This window comes from Triturus cristatus, chromosome 2_1 (assembly GCF_964204655.1).
Source record: "Triturus cristatus chromosome 2_1, aTriCri1.1, whole genome shotgun sequence".
NCBI lineage: Eukaryota > Metazoa > Chordata > Amphibia > Caudata > Salamandridae > Triturus > Triturus cristatus.
The window spans coordinates 505,761,315-505,773,986 of NC_140581.1; the positions used below are offsets into that span (position 1 = coordinate 505,761,315).

General features: G+C 46.2%; 1 protein-coding gene across 2 annotated transcripts in view; it reads left to right on the forward strand.

Moving 5' to 3' along the window:
• Positions 1–12,134, forward strand: part of CCDC125 (coiled-coil domain containing 125) — a 413,732-nt gene extending 401,598 nt beyond the window's left edge. For both annotated transcript variants that reach the window (XM_085632389.1, XM_085632387.1), the window contains exon 12: positions 8,681–12,134. In XM_085632389.1, coding sequence (XP_085488515.1) covers positions 8,681–9,046 — 366 coding nt within the window. In that variant the 3' untranslated portion in view covers positions 9,047–12,134. The remainder of the gene's footprint in view (positions 1–8,680) is intronic.
• The last annotated feature ends 538 nt before the right edge of the window (positions 12,135–12,672 follow it).

Sequence of the window (12,672 nt, forward strand, 5' to 3'; positions counted from 1 at the left end):
CTGTTGCATCTTCCTGCACTTCACTTGCTTCTTTCTGCAACTCTCCTGCCTCTTTCTGCACCCCTCTTCCCTCTTTGTGCAACTCTCTTGCCTCTTTCTACACCTCTCTTCCCTCTTTCTGCACCACTCTTGCCTCTTTCTGTACCTCTGTTGCTTCTTTCTGCACTTCTCTTGCCTCTTTCTGCATCCCTCTTTCCTCTTTGTGCAACACTCTTGCCTTTTTCTACACCTCTCTTCCCTCTTTCTGTACCACTCTTGCCTATTTCTGTACCTCTGTTGCTTTTTTCTGCACTTCTCTTGCCTCTTTCTGCACCTCTGAGTTAGAGGTAGTTTTAATCCCCCTGTGCTATTATGTACTAGGGCCTTACAGGGGAAATCATGCCAATCACAGGGGTACCCCAACCCATAGTCTACCCTAGTGTATGTAGGTGTTTTCAATGTATTCTAAATGTCTTTCAGCATAGCACTGGCTCTGGGCCTGGTTAGTCAGTTACCACCAGTGGCAGTCAGCACAAAGATGGAGGCACAGGATGAATTTGCAACAAGCCCTCTTTCTGCACTTTTGTTGGTTCTTTCTGCATTTTTCTTGCTTCTTTCTGCGCCTTTCTTCCTCTTTCTGCACATGTCCTACCTCTGTAGGCATAGTTAGAAATTAGCATTTAAAAAACCTTTGAAGGGCGCTCTAGAGGGCGCGCAGCAAGATGGCCGCACCCAAGTGTAGCTCTGCCCGGCTGGGCTGCTGTCGGTCCATAATCTGCCACCAAATCGCTGCATCCACAACACTGTTGCAGGGGGACTGCAAGATATCACTCCTCTGCTTTCTTTTTGGGAACCATGAAGAGCCCAGCGCTGCCTCCGTGCTGGGGATTCGGCTTGACATGGTTCTAGCATGCGCGGGCAAGATGGCGCCCGAGATGCGTCCCTGAGGTGAAGCTCTCTCGCTGTGGCCACTGCCCTGTGTGTAGATCTAAATAACTGAGGATTGCGGGCAGATCTTGGAAGTGGCAGCCGGCACGGAGGAACTTTGACTGTGCCTGAGGCGGATTGCCGTGCAATCGACTGCTGCTGGAGTATCGCGGACCTGACGTGCGCGAGCGTAGCCCCGCAGTGGATGGAGGAGGTGCGGCGGCCTGAACTCAGCTCCTGGCCCAGGCTGCTCCGGTGAGTACCCACCGCCTGCCATGTCCTCCTGGTGCCAACTGCGGTGAGTGGGGCTAGGCCTGACTGGGCTCGTGACTGCGGAGGTGGGTCCGGGCCCGGGGGTGCGGGTCGAGCTCTGCGAGCTGTGGGAAGCATTGGGGAGGGAGTGAGGCACGGGTGCGGTGGCTGCCAGCAGGCCAAGAATGAGGATTTGGAGGCGCGGTCCCGGCCTAACAACATAAGACTCACGGGGCTGCCGGAACACACCAATGTGGGAAAAATGGAGAGCTACATAGAAAATCTCATTAAAGACATTTTTGGTACTGAACAGTTGTCAAATATGTTCATTGTGGAACGCGCGCACCACTCGCTCGCGGCGCGTCCGGTCCCGGGGGGCCCTCCCCGCCCAATTATAGCTAGTGTGTTAAACTATAGGGACCGTGATGCCATTCTACAGAGCCAGAGACAAGGGGTCTATTGCGCATCAAGGTAATGCTTTAACCTTTTCCCCTGACTTTACTGTCGGTGTGCAAGCTGCCCGCAGAGAATTTGGTAATGTAAAAAAATATTCTGCAATCTGAGGGGGTCCCCTATGCGATGCTGTACCCTGCTCGATTGCGGATTGACCCTGATGGAGACTCAAACATTTTCTCCAATCCTAAGTCAGCCCTTGAACATGTGAAGCAGCTGAAGTGGAAGCGGCGGGAGTCCAGCGCGGCCGCAGCGATGCGGAACAGTAGTAGAGGAGTCAGTTACCTCAGGTACTGGACTATTGCTTTTTGCTTTTTTTTTTTATACACACTGTACTAAGAAGACTTCATATTTTCTATGTATGTGCTCTCCTAGGAAGTTGGGCTCATAATGGTCTGTGCCCTGGGGTCCCAGAATGGTTAATGTGGCACAGTCCCTAGACCTGCTCAGCCACCTCCTACTAAATGGGAGGTTAGGAGCGCTCCGACGTCCCCCTCTAGTGGGTGTACCCCACAAACAAGTTACTCTCCTTTGTTTTTGGTTGGGGCATTTGGTATCACATTGGGATGGCTTTGGCGAGTTGGGGAAGCTGAAGTGGGTGGAGGGTGGGGTTTGTGGTTCAGGGGAAGGCATTGGCGCTGTCGTTTTATTTGATACAGGACATTGAGATGCATCACCGAATAGCAGTCACAAGAGCGGAGGTATATTTTCCCCTTGTTGATGGACCATGGTGCGAGTGGTAAAATAAAGTGCTTGACCTAGAACGTGAGGGGTCTGAATATTCCCAAAAAAATTCGAGCAGTGCTGGCATACTTGGATAGGATGGAGGTGCAAGTGGCGTTCCTTCAAGAAACGCATCTTACTAGATCCTCTGAACGGAATGTGGGTGCTAGATGGGCAGGAGTGCGCATAGCGTCCTCTTACTCTACCTATTCACGGGGCCTGATGATTCTTGTTAGAAAGGGAGTCCCATTTACTGCCCTTTGGACTGACATGGAAGAGAACAGACGAGTGGCGATGGTTTATGGTCAATTGGGGGGTATGAGCGTACTGCTGGTGAATGTTTATGGACCGAATGTGGATGACCCTTCCTTTTTTACAGATGTATGGCGCCGTATAGCTGGGTTCCCATCGGCTGAGATTCTTTGGAGGGGTGCTTTTAACGTATGTTTGGATGGAGCTCTTGACCACATGAGTAGTGGTGCAACCAGGCTCATGCCTTACATGATGTATGGCGCACTCAACATCCGGGGGAACAGCAAAGCACTTTTGTATCCTCGGTGCACGGGACCTGGTCTCGTATAGATTTCTAGCTAGTTACTGAGACAGTTTGTACTTGGACAACGAAGGTTAGTCACATGGCACAAACGCTTTCTGATCCTTCCCCGGTGCTTCTTGAATTGCAGGTACCAACTTGTGAGCGACCACCTTTTACATGGCGGCTGCGGCTGTCTTCGCTGATGGACCCTGTCTTTAGGCAGACCATTGGGGAGGCAAGCCACAACTTTTTTAGGGAAAACGACGTCTCGGTTGACAGTGCTGGAGTACTGTGGGAGGCATTTAAAGTGACGACTAGGGGCACTTGCTTAGGGGAGCAGGATGGAGTGTTGCGGGAACTTAGACGTTGGATTAATACGCTGGCAGCCGATATCTCTACATATGAGAGTACGATAAGTCCCTTCCCCCAACAACATTAGCTGCAATACAGGATCTTGTTACGGAACATAACGAAACTGTGGATCAGGAGCTATTGCACAGAACCATGCGCAGTATTGCCCACTATTATGGGGAAGGGGGTCGCCCGGGTAGGTCTTTGGCCCAGAAGCTCGCGGCACCATGCAGTCAGACCTGTGTCCCTGAGCTGCTGGATGAGGATAGAGTGGCCTATTATACAACTCCCAAGGTCAGTGATATTATTGTTCGGTACTACACTAAATTATATGCGAAAGGAGCTGCAGTGCCTCCTATCTAGACGACGTTAAGTTAGCTATAATGTCTCTTCCCTCATGTAAGGCTGCGGGGATGGATGGACTCCCCAGTGAGTTCTATAAGGCTTAATGTGGATGAATTAGCCCCTCGGCTGCTGGATGTGCATATCCAAAAGAGGCTTTATTGGTGACACTCCTGAAGCCCGATAAGGCTGCCAATCGGTGCGACTCCTATAGGCTTCTTTTCATTATTAATATAGATGCCAAGATATTGGCTAAAATGATAGCCATCAAGCTTCAGCCGCTTGTTCCCCTTCTGGTTCTGCCGGATCAGCCAGGTTTTGTGACAGCTAGATCCACTGGGCACAATTTGCGTACGGTGTTCTCCACACTGCATTATTTTGACCTGGCATTCCAGGCAGTTGCTATGTTGCTAGATGCAGCAAAGGCATTCGATTCCCTTCAGTGGGACTATATGTTTTTATGGTTTCACTAGAATGGGCCTTCCTCCGTTCTTTCTGCAGTGGATAAGGGTGCTGTACACTGAGCCACGAGTGCGCGTTAATGGATGGGTGTCCTCAGCTTTCCCTATAGAGCGGGGTACGTGTCAGGATTGCCCCTTGTCGCCGATGCTGTTCGCACTCGCACTAGAGCTGTTGGCCTGTAAACTTCGGCAGCGGCATGCTGCGGCTGCACTTCTCTTTAGGCAGCGACCTTTGGTGGTTTCACTCTACGCTGATGATATGCTGTTGTACGTGAGGGAGCCTGCCACCTTCCTACCAGCACTTCTCCGGGAGTATGTTAAGTTTGAGAGGTATTCTGGGCTGGGGATTAATTGGGCGGACTATTGTGTTTCCGCTCACGGCTGGAACTCTGGAGGTAGAGATGGACTTCCCACTGGCGTGGACTCAGGATCCGGTGAAGTACCTAGGGATATGGTTCCACAGAGACCCTGATCGGCTGATCTCTGAGAACTATGGCCGGGAGATTACACGGACCATTGAGCAAACTGAGCGATGGACTTGTCTGCCTCTTTCGCTAGCTGATCGAATCGTGGGAATTAAAATGACTATTTTGCCCAAATTACTTTATCTCTTCTTAAATATTCCGATTAGATTAAACATTGCGTTGTTCCGTACTTTCCAGTCTGCACTGCTCACGTTCGTGTGGGGTGGCAAGAAACCCAGATGCAGTTGGGATATCTTAGGGTCAACCCTGTGACCGCGGGGGCTTCGAGGCGCCTGATCTACGGCTCTATTATCTCTGCACACAAGTGCAGTTTGTGCACTATTGGCACTTTCCACAGCGTTTTCAACCCCATACTGCAATAGAGGTGGATGCTGTGATTCCATTGCCGTGGCAGGCGGCCATCCTCTCAGGGGGATGGGTGGGCCCAGAGCCAAAATAAATCCTGCACTGTGCACAGCGTGGGCCTGGAGGGCCTTAGCCAAAATGTCCCGTCTTCCCACACTGTATGCCCCTTTATTCCCACTGGCTGCACACCCAGATATCTCGGCGGCCCGGGAGAAACTTACACTACGGGAACTAGCGGCCATCGGCATTACTACCTTGGGGGACTTGTATAAACAAGGGCAGTTTCGTTCATTGCAGGACGTACAAGGGGATCGGCATCGCAGCTTTATGCTAGGGTTTGTATATGTCTGGGTGCGACCAGCTATTAGGGATATTTACCCAGCCTTTCCAGTGGAGCCTAGGCCGATGCGAGCACTGCAGTCGGTGCTGGCTGGGACAGGGAAAAAGGGCCTAATTACCAGGCTTTACAATGCTTCGCAAAGGGAAAATGAGCCAGGAGAACACCCCTCTTGTTCGAAATGGAGTGTGGTGCTGGGACCCGCATTAACGACAGAGCAGTGGCAATCTTGCTGTGCACTCACTGGGCGCTTCACATCGAACTGTAATCTTCGTATGATCCACTTTAAGTTCTTGCACCAGTTGTACTATACCCCATTGCAACTCTGTAAGTTTGGCCTGTGAGAAGATGCTAATTGTGTGAGGTGTGGACATGCGAATGCCGATTTTTCTGCATCTGGCATGGTCTTGTGCTGGTGTATTTGAGTTTTGGACTAGGGTGGTGAAGGTGCTAATGGCTGTTGTTATGGAACCTGTGCGCTGTACTCCAGATGTGTGCCTCCTGGGTAGCGTTAAAAGTCTCATGTTCTGCAATCAACGCATTGTTGCAGTCTCGACCCTGATGGCCAAGAGGGCGGTGGCACTGAATTGGGGGGCAAAATCTGTTCCCACTGTTAATAAATGGATTTGTGACTTACTTTATTGCAGGGATCAGTTGGAGGCCTAAGCTGACGATATTCCTGAGGCTTCACGGCCTAAAGAATTTTGGGCCCCCCTCACTGTATATTTGTTAAGCCACCCTGATTTGTGATGCTGTGATTGATTATAGGCTGCTCTGTGCTAGAAATAGGACTGACTGTTACCACAACTGCATTCATTACCATGGTTCTGTATATCGTATTTTATTGACTCTGTGAGGCTCATGTTCCGTCAAGTGAACGTTGTAATCTCATTAGCCATGCCGGGTGGGGGGCGGGCGGGGGGGTGGGTGTGTTGGGGATTGATGCATTGATTAGTACATCACTGTGCATTATAACATGTTTATCAAAAATCTAATAAACAGATTTTTTTTAAAACAAAACACCTTTGAAATTCACTGAAAAATCCACAGGTTTCAGGGGCGTTATAGTTAGTTGGACATTTCACTTGTACAAAACCAGAGAAATTCGGCCGTTACAGTTAGTTGAGCTAACTATAACTTGTGACCCCGCAATGCTCTGCTGATGATGTCACATATTACATAATTCATGACATGGTCAGTGATATCACTGATGACATCTCAAATAACATCACTGATGACATCATCCACGTGATAATCTGATGCACCTCTTCACACCCTAACATGAACGTTGATACACCCACTCTAAAATACAGACTACCATTTTCGAAACCATAGACACACCAATACCAGTTGCTGCATACCCACTCACTGATTCTTAGGTCTACACACATCCACTCATTCACCCATACAGCCACTCATACATGCAGTCACTCATCAATACAGCACTATCATATGCATTCATACACCTATACAGACACTTACACACCGCCACTCATCCATAGAGTTACTCACACACCTAGTAAGTCATGAAAAGAATCAATCACACTCCCATTTACTCACCTATACAGTTATACACACACCACCTCACTTATTCATACAGATACTATCACATACTTACTCTCTCATACAATCACTGATACTAGCTCACACTCATCCATACAGCCACTCTCACAATCGCTCAGTTACATATAGTCATTTATATACTCCCAACACTCTCATATACTGCCTTTCACATATGTAGTTACTCACACATGTACCATTGAGACATTTTATTCACTCACCAACACACCCATACACACACTCACCCACCCATACAGCCCTTCACAGATGCACTTTTTAACCCATACACCCAGTGAATCACCTACTCACACATCCATGCACAGAGTCACCCACCCACAGTCACCCGTACGGATACTCAGACGACCAATCAATAACCCATATAGACACTCATGTAGCTACTCACCAACCCATGCAGCCGCTAACACCAACTGACAGCCTGATACAGACATCCACACAGTTTAGTCACTAACCCATGCATTCAGTAAGACACGTTTAATCACTCTCCTATACAGTCTGTCACGCACCTACTAAATCATCCATTCAGACACTCATACACCCACTCATTCTTCAATACACCTTGGCATAAATCATATTTAAACTTTACAGAAACACACAGTCACTGGATGATGTCATCAGTGATGTCACTGACCATGTCATGAATGATGTAATATGTGATGACATGAGCAGTGCATTGCGGGGGCGCGAGTTATAGTTAGCTCATCTAACTATAATGGCAGCATTTCTCTGGTTTTGTACAAGTGAAATGTCCAACTAACTTTAACGTCCCTGAAACCTGTGTTTTTCCAGTGAATAAACACCAAACGATGACTCCTCCTTGTAAAATGAGCACATCTGCACTCCATAATGTGTTTTTCACCACAATTAATTTTAATAAGGCGTTTCGGTTGACAGCCATAGTCAGATAATTGTGCCCAACCACCCACAGAAACATTGCTTACATAGAAAGATATAAAGAAAGACGTTTTTCTAGTCACGCCAGAACAAAAATCATGCCTGTAATTCTGTAATTCATTATCCGTATTACTTTGGAACAGTGATATGATAATATTATGCATCCCACTTATGATTCGTAGTGAGTAACATAATTACACTCACCTGGAAAGAGATCTCAATTGTGGTGGCAGAAATGTTCACCAAAGTGACGAAGATCCCTGCCTAAATGTTAAAAGTTACATGTAGTACCTTCAGACTCCTTAATTTGCTCCACCGCCTTGTATCAGAGAATGGAGAAATGAAAGTCTACACTTCAAGTAAATTTACACTCTGAAATCGTGACTAGTCAAACAAAACAAATTTACTCAAAAGTGTAAGAGTAAATTTACTCTCTCACATACCCTCACCCATTGCACAGCTGTGCACAGTGCAGCGTCTCATAACACGTTAACAACACCTCAGAGGTTTATCTTTTACTACATGAAAACTCTTCCCACATTACCTCTGCACAGAAACAACAAACTTACAACCGCACATCTACTCAATCTGCAGCTCTAGGGGCAGAACTTACTTATCCAAAGCAGGTCATTTATACCCGGGAAGGTGAAGGAGCTATTCAGGAGTTCTGTGATAAAAATATGAATATTAATAAATGTATATAATCATACGTGGTTATTTTCATGGTAACAACATTCTTTCACTTAATGGCAGATGTGCCTACCATAAAGATGGCGCTTATCATCAATTAACAAGTACTGTGGCAAGGAAGGCACGGTTTCACCATGAAGATTACCGTATATCCACCAGGTCACTCACTACCTTTCATTTGGAAAGTTCTTTGTTACATTAACATAAATGTGCTAATGTTTATGCATGAGTTTTCAGCACCACTCGCAAAGCAAACCGATAGGCACCTGGTGCAATTTAAATGATGTATAAAATCAGATGTTAAATCATATATATCTTGTTTTAACAGCTAAATGACAAAGAAGAAGCGCTGGCTCATCAGAGGAAGGTCAGCTACATGCTGTCTCGTGCCATGGAGGAAAAGGCGAAAGATGCAAAGCCCAGCAGTGAAACTCGCCCGACCGACGAGAGTCCCGCAGGCGGGAACCATCAGCTGCAGGGACGCGATTCCAAGGCGCCAACCGCCTTCACTTGCTGCAGTCTGCACAAGGCGGGGAACAGCTTCTACTCCGTGCTAAGCACAAGCACAGTGAAAAAGTCACTAAGAACACTTAAGAAGTCACGTTCACTGCCGTCGAGAATCGTATTGTGCAGCGAAGTGGAAATACCCCTCAATTCTCAAATGGTCCCAGTATGTGGTCATAAAGAGCATTAGAAAACACAGAACTCTGATGAGCAGAGAAGCCACTGGTGGCACCTAGAAACTTTTGGGGAATAATGACACTTTTTCTGATGAATACTTCACTGATGACGTTAAACGTGAGCCTTTTAGGTCATGTGTGTTCCGTTAGTAAGTAAATAAGGGCATTATAGTAAAGAACGAATCTGCGTTTATGACTCATTTGAAATGAAGCACGGTGACCAACATGAAAAACTAAAAGACTGTTCCAGACTTTGGATGGTTTTGTTTATTTTGGTGAGAGGTGAGGGAGCGGAAGGGGCTCCAAAGGACTTGCTGTGGTTCTCCTCTTGCTGTCGCTGACTCCGCGTTCTTCATGTGATTGACACTTGGTAACTTCCCTGTCCAATTGACAAAGACTAAAACATCAGTAGGGGCAGCTCCTTGAACACCTAGAGCACAGCATTTTCATTGATTATGTCCTCATGACATGCCACGCCCACTTTTCTTCCTCACCGCATGACTATTACATTATCTGCGTCTATCTAGCTGACACTGATCACCCTTCACACACCCTCCCTACACGCCCTTTCTACTCCTGTGACGCATACACTGCATTAGCTGCAACGACTGCCTCTGGATTACCAAGAAACCCAGTTCACGTTTACAATGTCCAGCCCAGACCCCGTGTCCCTGTCATGCAAATAATATGTAATCTGCTGTGTTCTCAGCACTTTCACTTGCTGAGCTGAACAGATAATTGTAATGTGCACACCCAGTCCTCCTTTGCAGCTTTATTGATTCATTTTGTAATTGAAATTGCTGATACCAATTTTTAAGTTTTTGACAGGCTTCACATTTTCTTGTGTCCTTCACTTGATTCTTTTCAGTTCTCTGGGAATATTGATTTGAGTTCAGTGTGTTTTTTTTCTGGTAGTTTTGTATTTGTTTCCAAAAATCGTGCTTCTGATGGTAGCTCAGTCCACTAGTGCATCTCCTCCAGTGCCTCATGCTTTGTCCTTATGGCCCAGTGCTCCACGATGAAGTAAAATATACTTCAAAGTCTCGTGCACTACCCCTGCACTTATCAAGAGTGATACTCATTGAGCGTGCTTGTATGCCTACCCTGTGGCCGCAGGTCTCAGAAATGTCCACATCCTCGGCTAAGATGATCCCTCCTGATCTTCAAACTCTCAAAGTGTCCAAAGCCAAATCCAGGATTCACTCCCAAAGCAGTGGCTGAATCCACGGCATAGTACTTATACTATGTTGTGTCACAGACATAAAGCACTACTCGGAGAATAGGAAACCATAGTTCTCACTCTCACAGCTCTTCCTGGAGCTGTGGCTCACCATATAGAAGCATTTCCTTCTTGAGACAGTTGAACTAATGGTCCAAGACCTATAGTGGATCTCTTGTATAAATGTCCAACCAGACCAGGTCACCAGCACATAGGCAGTGGTCTCAAAATATTGTGCATTCCCTGTGTGAGGGTCATTCCTCTAACAGTATGATAAGTCATGCTAAGAAGGAATGACTGTGAATTAACAGGTAGACGATGGAGGTGACTAAGCCATGCTAACACTGTATACAATCGGCACACTGAAGCCAACAATATGAAGCAGCTCCAAATGCTGTCACTTGCTGGTCTGATCACTTTGTTTATGCCCTTGCATTTTAATAAATGGTTCTCATGGTATCCTTAGCCGAACACTTATTTAAAGCACTCAGTCATGTCAACATCATGTGCCTATCACAAACCATACACCATACCTCAACATCCTACATAGAATCCACAACCGCTTACTTTAATGCACCCAGCATGCATCTCCTACTCCAGTCAGCCCATTCCCAACCTGCTCCGTGCCTTCTCAATTGTTATCTGCAGACTTTCTTGACACCATCACCACCCATAACTTAGATACACACAAAACATGGTTTGCCTAGTTTTATCAAACATCTTATACTTACCCCTGTTGAGGTCTGGATGCTTATCCATAATTCGGGTCTGGTTCTTCCGCTATCTGATGTACCGGTGACTGTTTCTGGAAGCCACAGTGTCACCACTCACTAGAATATGTGGTAGGCAAGTGCACTAGAGATGCTGCCACCTTCTCAGGCGTTAAACCCAAAGACATAAAAAAAACCTAGCTGGATGATGACTTTAAAGGATTGAAGAAAACCAGGACTGGAATCCAGTTGTGGAATTCTTCAGGAGCGTGGAATAGGGGTCAAAATACAAACAAAGGAACACAGCTCTTTTGCAACACACCCTCAAAACAGTCTGAAGCCTTTATATACTAAAAAAACAGGAAAAGGAAATTACATCAAACATCACACAACAGAAAACACTAAGGATTGGAAAATCAGAAAGTAATTAAGGAAGAAATTGCTTTGATGGAAAAGGGAAAGAAACGGGAACAAAAACCTGATCCAGACTAGCTATGGAGCAGCTTTCAAAAGGCATCTGCAAACCCTCAGGCAGAAGATTGTCATTTTTGAGCTGGAGGAGCAAGAAGCAAAAGCTAGAACCCAGGAGCACGAAGCAAAGCTGCTACAGATGAGTGAAATTCACATTACCCAGCTGCAAGCTGGATTCTGTGTTTCCTGAAACCCAGGAATAGTGGGACCCTGCACGTTACAGTGGTTCTTGGGCACCCAGGAAGCCAAGACACTGCACCTGCAATAACAACACTCACAAACGTCTTCACAATCATGTCCCTGAACTATACAAACAGCATCTGTGTAAGAAGCGTCAGTCTAGTCTTCAAGGTTGCTGTACCATTCCACTCTATCCAACATTCGTCACTACTAACATCTTTGCACGTATTCTGCTATGTGGTAGCCTTACCAGAGCCTTGGCTGACCACTATCACAGTAACCACTTCTATCATACTAGTCCTTGCTCCCCAAAACATCTGCATTATTGGAGCTGATTAGGATTTAATGTTTGTACTGTGTGGTTGCAATCAAGAAAAACATGAAAATTATGACGAGTGCCCTGAAAACATTCAGTATGTGACAATAAACGCATTGGCTGTTATACTGATGATCACCATGACTGGTCTGCCGATAAGTGTGGAAACATTGAGAGATAGAAATAAAAAGACGCATTTTACTTAATCATCCACATTCAAAGAGTACTTTATTCATCATTTTTGTAACTGTTTGAGCCTACAATTTGAATTGAATGCACCCCAATGCCCAAGTCTGTATTTTCTAATTCTCTTCTACATGAAAGAGGGGAATTTTGAAGCTGGGTATCAGCAGTATAGCACAACATAGATAATAGATGTACAGGGTAACATGTCAGGTGTGCATGGTTTTATACCACAGCTACTTGTTTCTAAATTGATCACTAGGCCCTACTATCATGCCCCTTAAAGACTCCTCTCCAAGATATCGCCATCTAAAATTATGTTGATATGACACTCTCTGTACCAGGCTTTGCAAACGTGAATACCCAACTCGCCAAAATCCAATGTTATTAAGTATGCACCGCAAAGCATGGCTAGTCATCTGCCAACATATATGTAGTTTGACTAATAGAGGCACACCAAGCCTGACAGTGGCCTACCTGTAAGTAGAGAGAGGCAGGTTGAGGTGATTAAGATTTTAAACGTGCATGCAGACGCAGACAGTAAGTCTTTACCACCAAGCT